This window comes from Nannobrachium achirus (assembly GCF_963921795.1).
Source record: "Nannobrachium achirus genome assembly, chromosome: 8".
In the NCBI taxonomy this organism is placed as follows: domain Eukaryota; kingdom Metazoa; phylum Chordata; class Actinopteri; order Myctophiformes; family Myctophidae; genus Nannobrachium; species Nannobrachium achirus.
In genome coordinates, this window is record NC_137817.1 from 21,258,968 (window position 1) to 21,272,935 (window position 13,968).

At 40.8% G+C, this 13,968-nt stretch overlaps 1 protein-coding gene across 1 annotated transcript; it reads left to right on the forward strand.

Annotated features, from left to right (window-relative positions):
• Positions 1–807: 807 nt before the first annotated feature.
• On the forward strand, positions 808–13,155 carry gdpd1 (glycerophosphodiester phosphodiesterase domain containing 1). The gene is made up of 11 exons (XM_080731238.1): positions 808–926; positions 1,585–1,734; positions 2,471–2,513; positions 3,556–3,691; positions 4,107–4,152; positions 4,544–4,665; positions 5,130–5,219; positions 7,708–7,841; positions 9,784–9,843; positions 10,125–10,176; positions 10,669–13,155. Exons 2-11 carry the CDS (start codon positions 1,599–1,601, stop codon positions 10,801–10,803), a joined length of 954 nt encoding a protein of 317 aa, XP_080587364.1. The 5' UTR covers positions 808–926; positions 1,585–1,598; the 3' UTR covers positions 10,804–13,155.
• The last annotated feature ends 813 nt before the right edge of the window (positions 13,156–13,968 follow it).

Below are 13,968 nucleotides of genomic sequence, written 5' to 3' on the forward strand. Positions count from 1 at the left end.
AGGATCCAAATATTTTACTTTTAGCTCCACTACATTTAATTGAAAGATGTAGTTACTAGTTACTTTGTAGATTGATTATTATAATACATATATTAAACACTTCAACCCTATCCACTTTGGCCATTTGAAAATAGCTGATATACAACATTTGATTTTGAGTACTTTTTCCCACCACTGCACTTATAGGTATCGGCTCTGTGCCATGGGTCAGCTCAGGTCATCTCCAAGTTAAATAAGCCACACCTATAGTTAATGTTGTTTATTACCTTCAGCTGTGTTTACCTCACCTGGCTGTCACAGGTATACTCTATGGTCACAGTGGTCACAATGAACATTTTACTGACTTCCACTGCGTGTATAATAGCACCCTCTAGTGGCACTATGGGAGTGGAACACTGGAACTAAAATGTCTCACGGTTATATAATTAATGCTTTTGCAATTATACAGGTATGCAAATTACACTGAATAGAGCTATGGTTTGTTTGTTATTTAGCGAGTAATGTGTGACTGGTTAAAGATCCACTCGCTCCACACCGGTAGAATGGAGCATTATTATTCTTGCATTATTCTGTTCATTATGTAATTGGCGCATGCGTACACTGGTCTGTGTTTGACAGCTTGTGCTGTGTGATTTCCTAGTTGCGCGCCTGGTGCTGCGCACGGCTGCGCATAGCCGATATGCAAGCTCACAATGTGTCGTAGTGCGTCGCGTTGTGAGCTTTTAGATCGGCTATTTTAGGTGCGCTGCACCCGGCGCGCAAAGAGCTTGTGTTTGTGCTTGCAGTTGCTGCTGAACCTTTTATGATAGTGTGTGCTGTTCAGTGTGGGGCTGTCAATGCATCCTATCAGCAATTAACATGTCATAAAACATGGACTCTGCGATCGGATGTGTAACCGAAAGAAATAAAACAGTTTGATGACCGAGGTAATGAAAATCTCTCATCCTCGAGTAGAGACCTATCACTCGGGTCATTTCATTTAGCCAGGTTAGCTCGCTAACGTCAATTAGTTTGCTATATACTGCTGTTTTAATACATTGCTAGGTCGTTTTGAGTCAAGTTCAGGTAAGAAGCTACTTGGATACTATATATTCCATTGTGTTTCAAGCAATTCAGACATATGATCGTGTGTTGTCATATTTCACCTGTCATCTTCATGTCAGGTGTAGGTCAATCGCTCTGCATCATTTACAGAGGTGGTCATGTGACTCATGTCCACTCCAGTCAGTGTATATTGCAATGCAGTAATAATGTTAAAGACTTTTAATGTGGTATCGTGAACAAACCCTTTCATGGTCCGCTTAGTCTCCAGACTTGATGACATAATTGCTTTCTGTTATTCCTTGAAACATTTTGCTTGAATGTGTTATTATTATCTTATAATAAGAATAAGAATAATTATGTCATCAACATCATGATCATCATCATCATTACCACCAGATTAGGGTCTTGATTTTATTTGCATTGTTTTAACATTCAAGACTTGCTGATTTCAGCAACTGCAAGCAAAATATATTTGATATTATTTTTCCCAGAGGTGGTGGTGGTTTACCACTTACAGTTAATTATTGACTGTTTTTCCAGCTAAATTCCAAGAGATGTGTGCTGCAATGTACGTGTGGTCCACGGTAACAGGGTATGTTCTCACCTCTGCTCTGCTACTCAAATACCCAACCCTTCTGCACCGGAAGAAGCAAGCAGCATTCCTCAGCAGGCATATTTCACACCGAGGAGGTGAGTCAAGACAGGCGTCTTCAACGTTTTCAGGCCAAGAACCCCTTATTTGAGAGAGAGATGAAGTTGGGACCCCCACAACCTTTCATAGATTCCATATAGTTTCATTGTTTGACTGCACGATCATCAGTGTATTTTGGATTCATGTCATGTGTTTTCAGATATTTAACCACTTGAACCATGATCAATACTTAATAAACTTGACCTTTCACTCTATCGGTAGTCTGCTCTTTTTCCTCTCTAGTCCACCAAACCTCTTTGCCGAAAATAGCCGATTTAAAAGCCGCTTCTCCTGCTATTTTTGTCTAAAGTTCTCTGAATATGGACACTGACTAGGGTTCAAGTGGTTATTGGTTAATATAAAAAAAGAGAAAAAAAAAGTTTTTATCACAAAGATTTGGAGGACCCCTTGTAGTAACTCTGAGGACCCCTAGGGTTCCTGGAACCCCTGTTAAAGACACTTGGTTTAGGACGGTTGTTCTCAAAATGTATTTGTCTGCAGACCCCCATCTTAAAATATTTTGCACTAGACCTCCATATAAGATTTGTGTCATTAAAATGTTTCAGAACTATTCAAATCTTTTCACATGTTTTTCAAGATTTGTTGAAAATAGCAGATCTACAAGCTCAGCTCACAATGTGTGGTGATGTGACGTGTTGTGAGCTTGTAGATCAGCTACTTTTAAATAGCCGATAGGGTTTATGTTAACCATTAAGCATTACTTTATCTCAAAAGGGGCAGGAGAACATTTGGAGAACACCATGGCAGCTTTCAAGCAGTGAGTAATCTAATTTTCCATACATTCAGAAAGTATAGTTGTGTGCACAATGTGAGTGTGACGTGTGTGTATGGGTTTTGTGGAAATTGTCATCTGTCAAGCATACATGGTACAGTATATGAAGTAAAACTCAATTCATTATGTCTGTTTTTGTATTGTTTCACTCTGTTCTGCTGTGCCCATTGCAGACAATGTCAAGGACCCCCAAATTGATACTTTTTAGCCTGCGGACCCCCATTTGAAAAGATATGCCTGGGACCACCATTAGAGAAGATTTTTTTACAGCTCTAGCAGTGATTCTCAACTATTCTAATTTCAAGGACCCCCAGTTTGACATGCATTAGTAATGGCATTTCTATCTCTGATACCTCAATTAATATTGTAAAATCCATATTAATTCAACTCTGAGTGTGTATAAATGGAACCAAATGGACCTGTTAATGAACTCTACACACCTCCCCGGCTCTTTACTTAACAGAAATACATTTTCAGGGAGAGATACCTTTTTTATTCAATCACGAGAGAGAAATCACACAGGATACAGGATAAAGGAGTGAAATTGGTGATGAAACAAGAATAGAAAATGAGCACTGTGCAAACAAAATAGGATCTATACATTTGAAGCTGATAAATGATCTTTTTTGGGTACTCTCTCTTGATATGCCCACCTGAAAATGTAACACTGTTACTGAACTCTCTATAGCAACGATTGCCATCAGAATAGAGCTTTAACATTTTAACATTTTAAACATTTTAAACAAACAAAACAAAAATCACTTACATCACCTTTAAGAATGGGAGTTAAGTTTAGTTTTTGTTTTGGATTTTTGGGGTGATGTATTGTATGTTATTGTTATTACAAACACAATTCGTATAGGCTGTTTTGCTGTTATAGTGTGTGTGTGTGTGTGTGTGTGTGTGTGTGTGTGTGTGTGTGTGTGTGTGTGTGTGTGTGTGTGTGTGTGTGTGTGTGTGTGTGTGTGTGTGTGTGTGTGTGTGTGTGTGTGTGTGTGTGTGTGTGTGCATGCGTTGATTCATGCAGTGCAGTGGGTCTTGGCACAGACATGCTAGAGTTGGACTGCCACCTGACCAAGGATGGACAAGTGGTGGTGTCACATGATGCCAGCCTAAGGAGATCCACTGGCATAAGTTCGTACATCTCTGATGTGGCCTACGCTGTGAGTAGCTTATCTCTGCTATCTTCTTAATCATCATCATCATCTGAACATCAATGTGTCCATACATGAATAAAATATGTCTTTGGCAAATCTTTAACCCCCCCCACACCCATTTTACATTTCTTATTTTGTTCTATGTGTGATGAAAGCACTATTTTGTCACACATACATCCCCTGTGTATCCCCATGTATACAGAATATTCATGTCCAAAAAATAACCAAAACTCTGTATGTGCCAGGCCATGGATTGACTCATTGCATTTCCTAAATTAAATCCCCCTTTCAATCAATTATACAACTAGTCATAACTGTACGTTTTGGACTGATTGTCAGGCCAGCACTAAACCTTACAGGCCCAGGCTTCTTAGTATATTTTTGACTATGCTTACATCGTTGTACTGTGTGCTGTTCGCAGGAGCTGCCACCTTACCTTTGCAAGTTGGGTGTGACTTTCCAGAAGGGTGAGAATAAAAGGCTACTCAGCTAGGCTCACAATAATAACATTTAATACCATCTGTTGCCTACATCCTAATTTATGATGCATGTAAAGGTGTGAAACAGGCAGTCAGTAAATGGGAAACTGATTAAATTTGACATTGCTGTATTTATCCTGCTAGACAAGTGATATGAATTATGTATGAGATTTTGATTGTACGAAATGTTCATAAAATAATAGAAAATAAAACATATTTAATATTTTACCTGACTATAGCAATTTTGATCTTGATAACGTAATAAAAATGAAAATCACAATGTTGCAATGTATTTTAATGTATGTACATAAAACATGAAATTTAGGAGAACTAAAGTAAAATGATGTACATTTTTCTTTGTGTGACCGTGTCCTTGCAGAGTGTTATTGTGAGGGTGGAGAAGACAAACAGATACCTCTGCTGAGTGATGTCTTTGAGGCCTTCCCCAACACCCCTGTCAACATTGACATCAAGGTCAACAATGACATGCTCGTGAAGAAGGTGTGTGTGTGTGTGTGTGTGTGTGTGTGTGTGTGTGTGTGTGTGTGTGTGTGTGTGTGTGTGTGTGTGTGTGTGTGTGTGTGTGTGTGTGTGTGTGTGTGTGTGTGTGTGTGTGTGTGTGTGTGTGTGTGTGTGTGTGTGTGTGTGTGTGTGTGTGTGTGTGTGTGTGTGTGTGTGTGTGTGTGTGTGCACGCTGTGTTCTCCCTGTGGTCATTATATTAAACTTATTTTAAACTGTTAACCACCTCATATTTTGTGTATTCGTAACCCACTCACAAGTGGTGATGCAGCAGGCTACATCTACTGGTAGGGACTAGGGAGCGATAATGGCAAAAGAGTGGTGTCTATAACGAAGCTGCTGTAAAGAATATATCAATGTTTTTCTTCCCCAAATCACCCTGCAGGCTGGATTGGACCCATCCTGGTCTACTCTAAATATGTACTGTATTTCTGTATATTTGCAGGTCTCTGACCTGGTCTCTCAGTATAACCGAGAGCATCTGACTGTATGGGGAAATTCCAGCAACCAGATTGTCAAGAAGTGTTACAAAGAGGTAAATTAATATACTGTAATGTATTAGTGCCCTTACCTACTGTACATGACAGTAACAGTACCTCTGAGCGACCATATTCTCTCTTATTTTTGGTGATATTTTTGTTATTTTTGCTGTGCTCACGTTGTGTCAAATGTTGGCAAGAAGTGGTTCGCGGCCCCAACAGGAGCGGAATTGGGACGGTCCTCGCACCAAGGAGCGGAGGAGAAACCTCGCTCCTCTCTGGCGCATTTTAAAACTCGCTCGCTCGTGCTCGTATTCAAACGTTGTATTCTTATTCTTATAGGCCTACTCTTATTAAGAATAAAAGGCAAATAAGAACAGGTGATTATTCTTATTTATTTTTTGCATGTGAGAGTGGTGATGACCCGCCCACCCGCCGCCCGCCTGAAAAGGTCTGAAACCTTGACCCACCCACCCGCTTGCGGGCGGGTTGGCGGGCGGGTGGGGGCACCGGGTCAGCCCGTGCACCACTACCACCTAGGGTATGGGCACTGATGACGCACACGGAGGAGAGAACACGCCCACAGCGACCCCCACAGGAATCAAACCCAGGACTGTCTAGCTGTGAGGCGACAGCGATACCGACTGCGCCACCGTGCCCCCCGAACATGCATATATTAGTAAACCGGTGGATCTCAAACATTTTAATTACAATCTTTTTGCATCAGTGCCGGGTGCAGCAAACCGCACGCTACGGTTTGGGATAGGACAAATTATCACGATTTAATTCGGGTTTTGCAATCAACAATTGGATTTAAAAACCGGACTTTAGTCGGGTATGGCAGTTACTGTGTTAATGATAAAGTAGGGTATGTTTCTAGGGTTTCTACCGAGTGAAGACCTGCCCTCGCTGCGGTTGCAGCCAATAGCATTAATTTCCGGTAGCGTTTCGGACCGGATATAATTTAGAAAGATAGCAGATTTGGAATCGCTGAAAAAACGGTTTCAAAACAGGTCTGTAGAGGTCCACGTTTCTGATGTGGTCCCCCCATGTGATATCAAGTACCATTCATAGCATTCTTAATCCTGTGTAGTTGTCGCCCAGGGCCTTTTCCTGCTGTACTGTGAGCATCTGTGTCTTGGCCCGTACAACAGGACTGATTATACTGTAACCATGACTCTTGAAGTAATCTCCCATCTATAGCCTATATTAGATATTACATTATCACCCAGGGATTTGTTGTTCCTTGAGCTTATCCAGATGCTGTGTGTCCATGGGGTCGGATAATACGAGGGCAGTGAAGAAAGCTGGGTGATCGTTTGTCCATTACGTACATACCCCTAGTGAATTAAATGGTATAGTCCCACTGGGATCCCCCAACAGTGAGGGGACGCGGAAAGTATGTAGCTGGCTTGCCTCAGCTTTGTTGGTATAGTACTCCACTCCCATTCTGCAGTCACAATCACATGCAGCCATATTTGGTGACCAAGTTTAGTCCATGTTTCACATAAGCCCCTTTTCCACTGCAGCTTTAGCACCACACTACACCACATAAAAATATCTACATTTTCCATTACACAAAAGTACCCCTATCAGTAAGAAACAAATTGACCCTTTTAACTGTGATTATAATACAATATAAATTTGTATTACCTGTACAACTATCCTAAATTATAATATACTATAATGGATTATAACTGTGATTATAATACACTATAAAGTATTAATGTATTACTATGATAATTATAATACACTATAATAGATTATAATAGTGGTTATATAATATAATCTATTATCATGTATTACAACTATATCCTGGTGGTCTAAATGAAAAGTCACTGAGTGATCAGTCATTATGAAGTGTTTGGCCCTGTTTGGCCTAGCTCAGACCTACTCTGGATTGGATACGTTTTAGTACCACGTTTAGTACCACTTTCACACCACTCTACCCAGGTCCTTGTAGTGGAAAACCTGGCACAAGTGGGTGGTGTGGTGTGGAGTGGTGTGGTGTGAGGCCTGTGGAAAAGGGGCTTTAGTGAGGTATTTAAGCAGAGAGGTCATGGTGCCATTTCAGCCCACCTAGACACTTAAACTGCACACATTTGTTCAGTCGACACAAGCTAACTCCCCTCTTGGTACTTTTATCAGTCCTCCTACCCAGGTCAAATAAAAGCTGGGTGTGTGATAAATGTGTGTGCTGTACTGTATGTCTCGCAACGCACTATTAAGTATACTATATTATTAGCGTAACAATTAACATCCAAAGATGTAAGAGGATTCTAATGCTCTTTTAATGTGAAATTGTGTTACAACTAGGCACATGGGTCTAATTTGTCTAAATTGGACTGTTGAATATCTCACAAGGTTTTTATGACAAAGAATCTAATTGAAAAGTGTGTGTGTGTGTGTGTGTGTGTGTGTGTGTGTGTGTGTGTGTGTGTGTGTGTGTGTGTGTGTGTGTGTGTGTGTGTGTGTGTGTGTGTGTGTGTGTGTGTGTGTGTGTGTGTGTGTGTGTGTGTGTGTGTGTGTGTGTGTGTGTTGCAGAATCCTCGTATCCCAGTGTTGTTCAGCATTACAAGAGTACTACAGCTATTAGGCCTCTTCTACACTGGCCTTCTACCCTTCGTTCCCCTCAAGGAGCAGTTTCTGGAGATCCCTATGCCTTCTATTATCACCAAGTAAAGACACACGCTGTCCTGTCCTGTCCTCCTTACTTATGAAGCAAATACTATTAGACATTTTATTATCAGAGATCAAAGACAGAGGGTCTTACTTTTACATAAATGTCAGTAACAATAACAGTTTCCAAAAGTATACCATAATTAATTTATTATGGATTGTTTACACCAAAAGATCCTTCTTTTTATTATTAGAATCTTTAGGTGGCCATTAAATTATCTGTTTCTCAGGCTGACATTTCTGTCACCATGAACAACTTGAATTGTCTTTATAAAACAAGACAGTTTTCATCTGGCCATTTCAAATCAATAATGTAACTTGGACAAACAACTAAGGTAACAGAAATTACCTGTCTCAAGCAAGTTGCAAGTTTCAAGTTTATTTTCATACCGTACTGAAAATAAATGAGTAGAAACTAATGGCTTCCAATCTAAAAAAAACTATCACATGCTTTGGCAGTAATATAAATTATAGCATGACTTGTTAATGGGCTAAACATACAATTCCATCAGTAAGGTAAACAAGCCAAGACCTATTCTTTTGACATTTTAAATTCCAGAAATCACTTTCTTACGCATTTCTAAGGGCCTATTCATAATCCACTTTTAGAGCCGAATTTACGACAGTACCCTCCCAACCTTTGAAAAAGTCTCTAAAAGTGGAGTATGAATCAGCCCTATGTTGCCCCTACAGTGCCTTTGAGACAAACAATTGGATGCTCGCCCCACTTCTCTAGTTATTATTTCATGATCTGGTTGCTCTTGTATAATACTAAATCGTATACTGTAGACTACTGCCCTACAAAGTGCAGTAACTACGCAAAGCGTCAAACTGATAAAAAAAATTGCTTTACTGTAGCCAAATGGGTTATAGGTACAGTAGTAAGTGATATTGCACAAATTGTACATGTATTCATGAGGTAATTGTTTCGCCCCAAAAATCATGATAGCTGATGAGTCTAACAAAAGATTTTGTTACTGAACTTATTAGGCTTCATAGAGTATACGTATACGCCTACATCTTGCAGTGTGCATTCACCTTTAATGAACCAAATGCAAGTTCTAGTGTAATAGTGGGCTACAGTGCTAACACAACACTCCACCAAGGCTAATCAGGAGATTATGGGATGTAACTTGGCAAGCAGTCAGCATGTGAAAGCAGTTGGTTAAAGGTCAGGGACTGTGTTACAAGGAGACCCATAGACCCAGGGCCACACACAGCACCAACAACACTGTTTATATTATGTTATGTGTGGCAACCAAATATGGGTCACGGGCGTATTTCAAGAGGGGCTAAAGATACACAATAGAAATAGCCTGGAATTGACCTCCAAGAAATTCTTTCCATAATGACATAATCAGGGCCTTGCTGATCATAAAACAGTAATTTGCTAGATAATATTTTGAATATATGTGGATCTTTGCTTTAGCAGACGCAATGCAACATTTAGATGAGTACTATTCCTTCTCCCCTTGTCTCGCATGTGCTCATCAGAATGTCTTTCTGTCACCAGTCTTTGATTCACTCTCACCACTGGGTCTGTAGCTCATGTCTGATATCTGCCACAGAATGCGGTTCGAAAGCTGATCTCATAATTGCGCAATTAAGTGATTACAACATGCCCACAAGTTCAAAGGACAGTATTTACAATACCAGTGGATCACAAGGATCTAGGGCAGGTAGCCTATTATGCATGCTGCACATTCAATAAAGATTAACTGATTTTGTAGCACTTGTTGTTTGGAATAATTGCTTAACAACAATCAAGCACATACTTTCTTTAAGGAATGCAACACATTTCTTGTGCTTAAAAATCTTGATTGGCGCTTAAAGTATAATCATGGTCTGTAAATCTGTAAATCTCTGTGAGAACAAAATGGCATTTTCCTTATGGAGTGATTTTACAACAGTTTGAGCCATTTTCCCTATGTGACTCTGCAGATTGAAGGATCCTGAAGATATAACCAAGAGTCAGCGAATCCTCATCTGGTTAGCAGAGCGGTAAGAGACACACACACACACAGACACACACAGACACACACGCACGCACGCACGCACGCACGCTCACACACACACACACACACACACACACACACACACACACACACACACACGCACACACACACACACACACACACACACACACACACACACACACACACACACACACACACACACACACAGCAATTCTCACACCTCTGTAGCTGCACCATTACAGTGGGACATACTCTAACTGTACTCATGCAGACTCCTTGGTAATTCATGTTTGTTAATTGTTGCAGCTTGCTGATGAGGAAAGCTCTGTTTAATCATTTAACTGCCAGGGGAATCCAGGTAAGTCTGCAATATATTATGACCTGTAGCCGCTCTCAAAATATAATAAATACTGCTCCTGTGTGTGCTCACTTCACACACACACACACACACACAACACACGTGCATATCTCCTTGTATGGGCCATTCTGTCTGTGACATCAGTTGTGGTGATGTCGGTCTCTGCGTACTTTGTTAGTCTCGTGTGAGATGTTGGTATTGCATAGGGACATACACATACACACAAAGTCAAACATAGGAGCAGTTAGCACCGCTCAAAAACAAGATAGGTGAGTGCCGAAGTGCGAGTCGGTCGGTCCCATACAGTACCGTATATGTCCATGGCAAGACATGACTGTACTGAATATGTGCATAGCGGTAGGATCTGTGGCTCTGATCGGATCTCCATATATGCCATATATTGTGTTTTAAATTCACCTGAACTGTCTGGACATAAGTTGTACTTGGTTGAACACATTTTTTGCATGATGACACATGTGTATCTCGTTTCAGGTATACATCTGGGTGCTGAATGATGAGGAGGACTTTCAGAGGGCATTTGACTTGGGAGCCACAGGGGTTATGACGGATTATCCCACCAAGCTGAAAGACTTCCTAGAGAAGAATGCTATTGCAAATCCCCAGTGACCCACCAACCGCCACCCAGCCTGCCTGGCCTTCAGTCTGAATGAATGACCTGCAATCCATCCTCTTGTGTCCACTTCATCACATGCATTCCAGCTGGGTTTATTCTCAGACTGTGTTTAACCAGCAGTAGGGAACACCGCTGCCCACACCCCACTGTGCTTTTTGTTTGTGGAAAACATACCTACAGTATAGTGCAGTGACAGTCCTTAGCACTGGTAAAACAACATTCAGTATTTTGAACCCTATGAATTGCCCATATAGTGTGTGCATATGTGTGCTACCTGTTTCATCTTCCCTACATGCCGTGCGTCCTTTACCTGCTATGAGACTGGAATTTACCCTCAGAGGTGTTGATGGATTGGCTGATGGCTGGTACGCTCAGAGGAATGGACACCTGTCCCCCAGCCCTCACCACACACTTGGTGTCCCACGTGGACACAGCACGGTCATGCCTGGGGTGAGTGGGTCAGATGGGATTCATTCATACAGTATAATATTGCAATTCCTTTTTCCACGGCACGGTTTTGCCAATGTTTAGCCATTTTTATTGCCATTTCAAGGCAAAGATCAGATGAGGATCTATCATCAGATTTGGTGCCTTTTTAAATTCATAAATGACCCCTAAAAGCATGAAAAGTCTTGCATTTCATGTAGTGACTGATGTATAGCTTATTGTTGTTGTTGTTGTTATTTTATTGCCATGACGATATTATTTAAACGTTTTGTTGCCTTTAATTAAAAGTTTTATAAATTCAATATCACAGGGTGCCCTGGTGGCTCACCTAAGTACGCAATCGCATACTACATCACCTTATTCTTGGCCCCTCTCCAGGACGATGCCATTGCCCCCTACAGGGCGGCCACATTGAGTTTTTCTGTGTTTCTACCAGAGGGAACGGTGGGGGCGTTGTCACATCACATTCTAATACATCCCGAAACCCACTTTTAGCACCTGGCTCCGTGGCTTGGCTCGTTAATCATTAGACTCATCAACCCCAACCTCCTGGTAGCAAACCCTGGTGCCGCCGCTATTTTTCTGACTGATTTATTTTTTTGCCGATATACAGTAGTATAGTTTTTGACCGCGTCAGAGGCGTGCCCTCAAGCGAGCCTGAACCACGAGAGGCACCGCCGTGCGAGCTAAAGTGAGCTCAAGTTCTAGTTTTGTACCGATAGGCACAGAATCCTAAATCATATTTTGGGGTGAGCGTTTGCCCCAACTGTCACTCAAAGTGACTACTGGCCAATCACAGTGCATCTTTTCTTGGACTCTAGTTGTATAACAATATCACGCAGGCTGCAGATGTATTGTAGGTAATTAGCAGTGTTGCCAGATTTTGCAAGAGAAACAAGCAGCCTATGAAAACAAGTCCAAAAGAAGCGACTAAGCTAGGTTTTACCACTTTCCATCAGCTATTTATGAATAGAAAATCTACAAGCTCACAGCGCGTCATGTAGATAGACCTATGCTATAAAAAATATAAAAAAAAAACATTGGAACAGTGGAAAAAAGTGACGTTTTAAATATTTTTTAAAGATAAATCTTGTATGGAGGTCCCTGGCACAAAGTATTTTGAGATGGGGTTCCATGGACAAATAATGTACATATTAATCTGGGGGTAGCCTACTTGACAAATTGGGAACCAGCCACTGGTTTAAAAAACTATTGGAAGAAGCCCAAATGAGCAGCTACACTTTAAAAACATCGCTTATTATGAACAGACATGACAACATTGGTAAACAGGAACCCTGTTGGGGCTCCCCACCCCCCTACTGTGTGGCCAGGAATAAGGTGAATAGACCCGTTTCTTGTTTACAAACATTGAGACTAAATGCACAGGTGACTGTATCATGTAATCAATTCCCACCAATCCCCAAACCTGTTGTCACTATCAGAAATAAAGCTGGATTTTCTCATTTTCTTTCAATAATAAATCCAATATCACTGTATTTTGGTATTAGGTATTATGATAATACTTAATACCACTCTTCCAATTCCTAGTCCAACAAACACCAGCAGAGGCAGCTACAACAGAAGCACATTACTACTGCAGTCAAGTTAGTAACGTGTTAAGTAGAAAACTTCACAGGACTGTTTTGACGAATGTATGGACATTTTACTACTTGATGTATAAATGCAACACAAACCCTAGCATCATGAATGGTGATGGAAGGCTGCTACATTCCTGCTCATTGGCTCCTGGTGTACAGCCACACACACACACACACACACACAGGAGGTCGCTGCTCCAGTGGGAGCGGGTATTATTTTTTTTAATGAACCAGGTTTCAGTTTGTTTCTGTTTTGTTACAAATAAAAGCCCCTGGCCATTGTCCAGAGTTCTTACCTGACTGGGTTTGGTCTTTATGCAACCATACTGTTCCTTCCACCAACCCCTTCCTATTGCCTTTATATAAACAGAAGCCTATCTCTCTCTCTCTCTCTCTCACACACACACACACACACACACACACACACACACACACACACACACACACACACACACACACACACACACACACACACTATACTGTATATATCATGAGTCAGCAACAATTGTAAATACACTCATACGTTTAAAATATAGAAACGTTTTATTTTATTTTATTATTAACTTGTAATAAATGTGTGTGAACCTTGAAAGCTGTAAAGACATTGCCAACAAAAGGCTTTTGGGCTGTATTGTAATTTGGAAAACTTTAAGTATACAAAATTGTCAGGAGGTGGCGCTATTGACTGGACAGTTTTCTGAGAAGGCTGAGATGATAAGCACTGTAGGCAGGTTTTGTGTCATGGAAATTATCTACGCTGATGACAGCTTTTACCATTAAAGCCACATTGCAGCATCTGCATCTCAATTATTCTGATGAATGTTTAGAGAAGTTGACGCTAGTGTCCACTACGTGGGACGTGCTCTCATTGTCTTTTCTGGTTGAAGTTTTACTCATAATATTTCTTTCATAAAACCATATAGTCAGGTATTTACACTACAGCAGTGGTTCCCGTTCCCAAACTTTTTAGCTCGAGACCCAAAAGAGAAGTTAGACGTTTGCCCGGGACCCAATTAGTGAAAACGGCAGATCTACAAGCTCACAAACATTTGTTTTCTAATGTATGGAATTTCTTAGATTTTTCTTTGATTTATTAATGAAATTATTACTAAT

Bases quoted from the DNA above. Each gene is read 5' to 3' on its own strand.
- gdpd1 (XM_080731238.1), top strand. From the start codon at position 1,599: ATGTGTGCTGCAATGTACGTGTGGTCCACGGTAACAGGGTATGTTCTC. The intron at 7,842-9,783 runs GTAAAGACACAC...GTGACTCTGCAG, and splicing joins ATGCCTTCTATTATCACCAA to ATTGAAGGATCCTGAAGATA. The intron at 10,177-10,668 runs GTAAGTCTGCAA...ATCTCGTTTCAG, and splicing joins TAACTGCCAGGGGAATCCAG to GTATACATCTGGGTGCTGAA.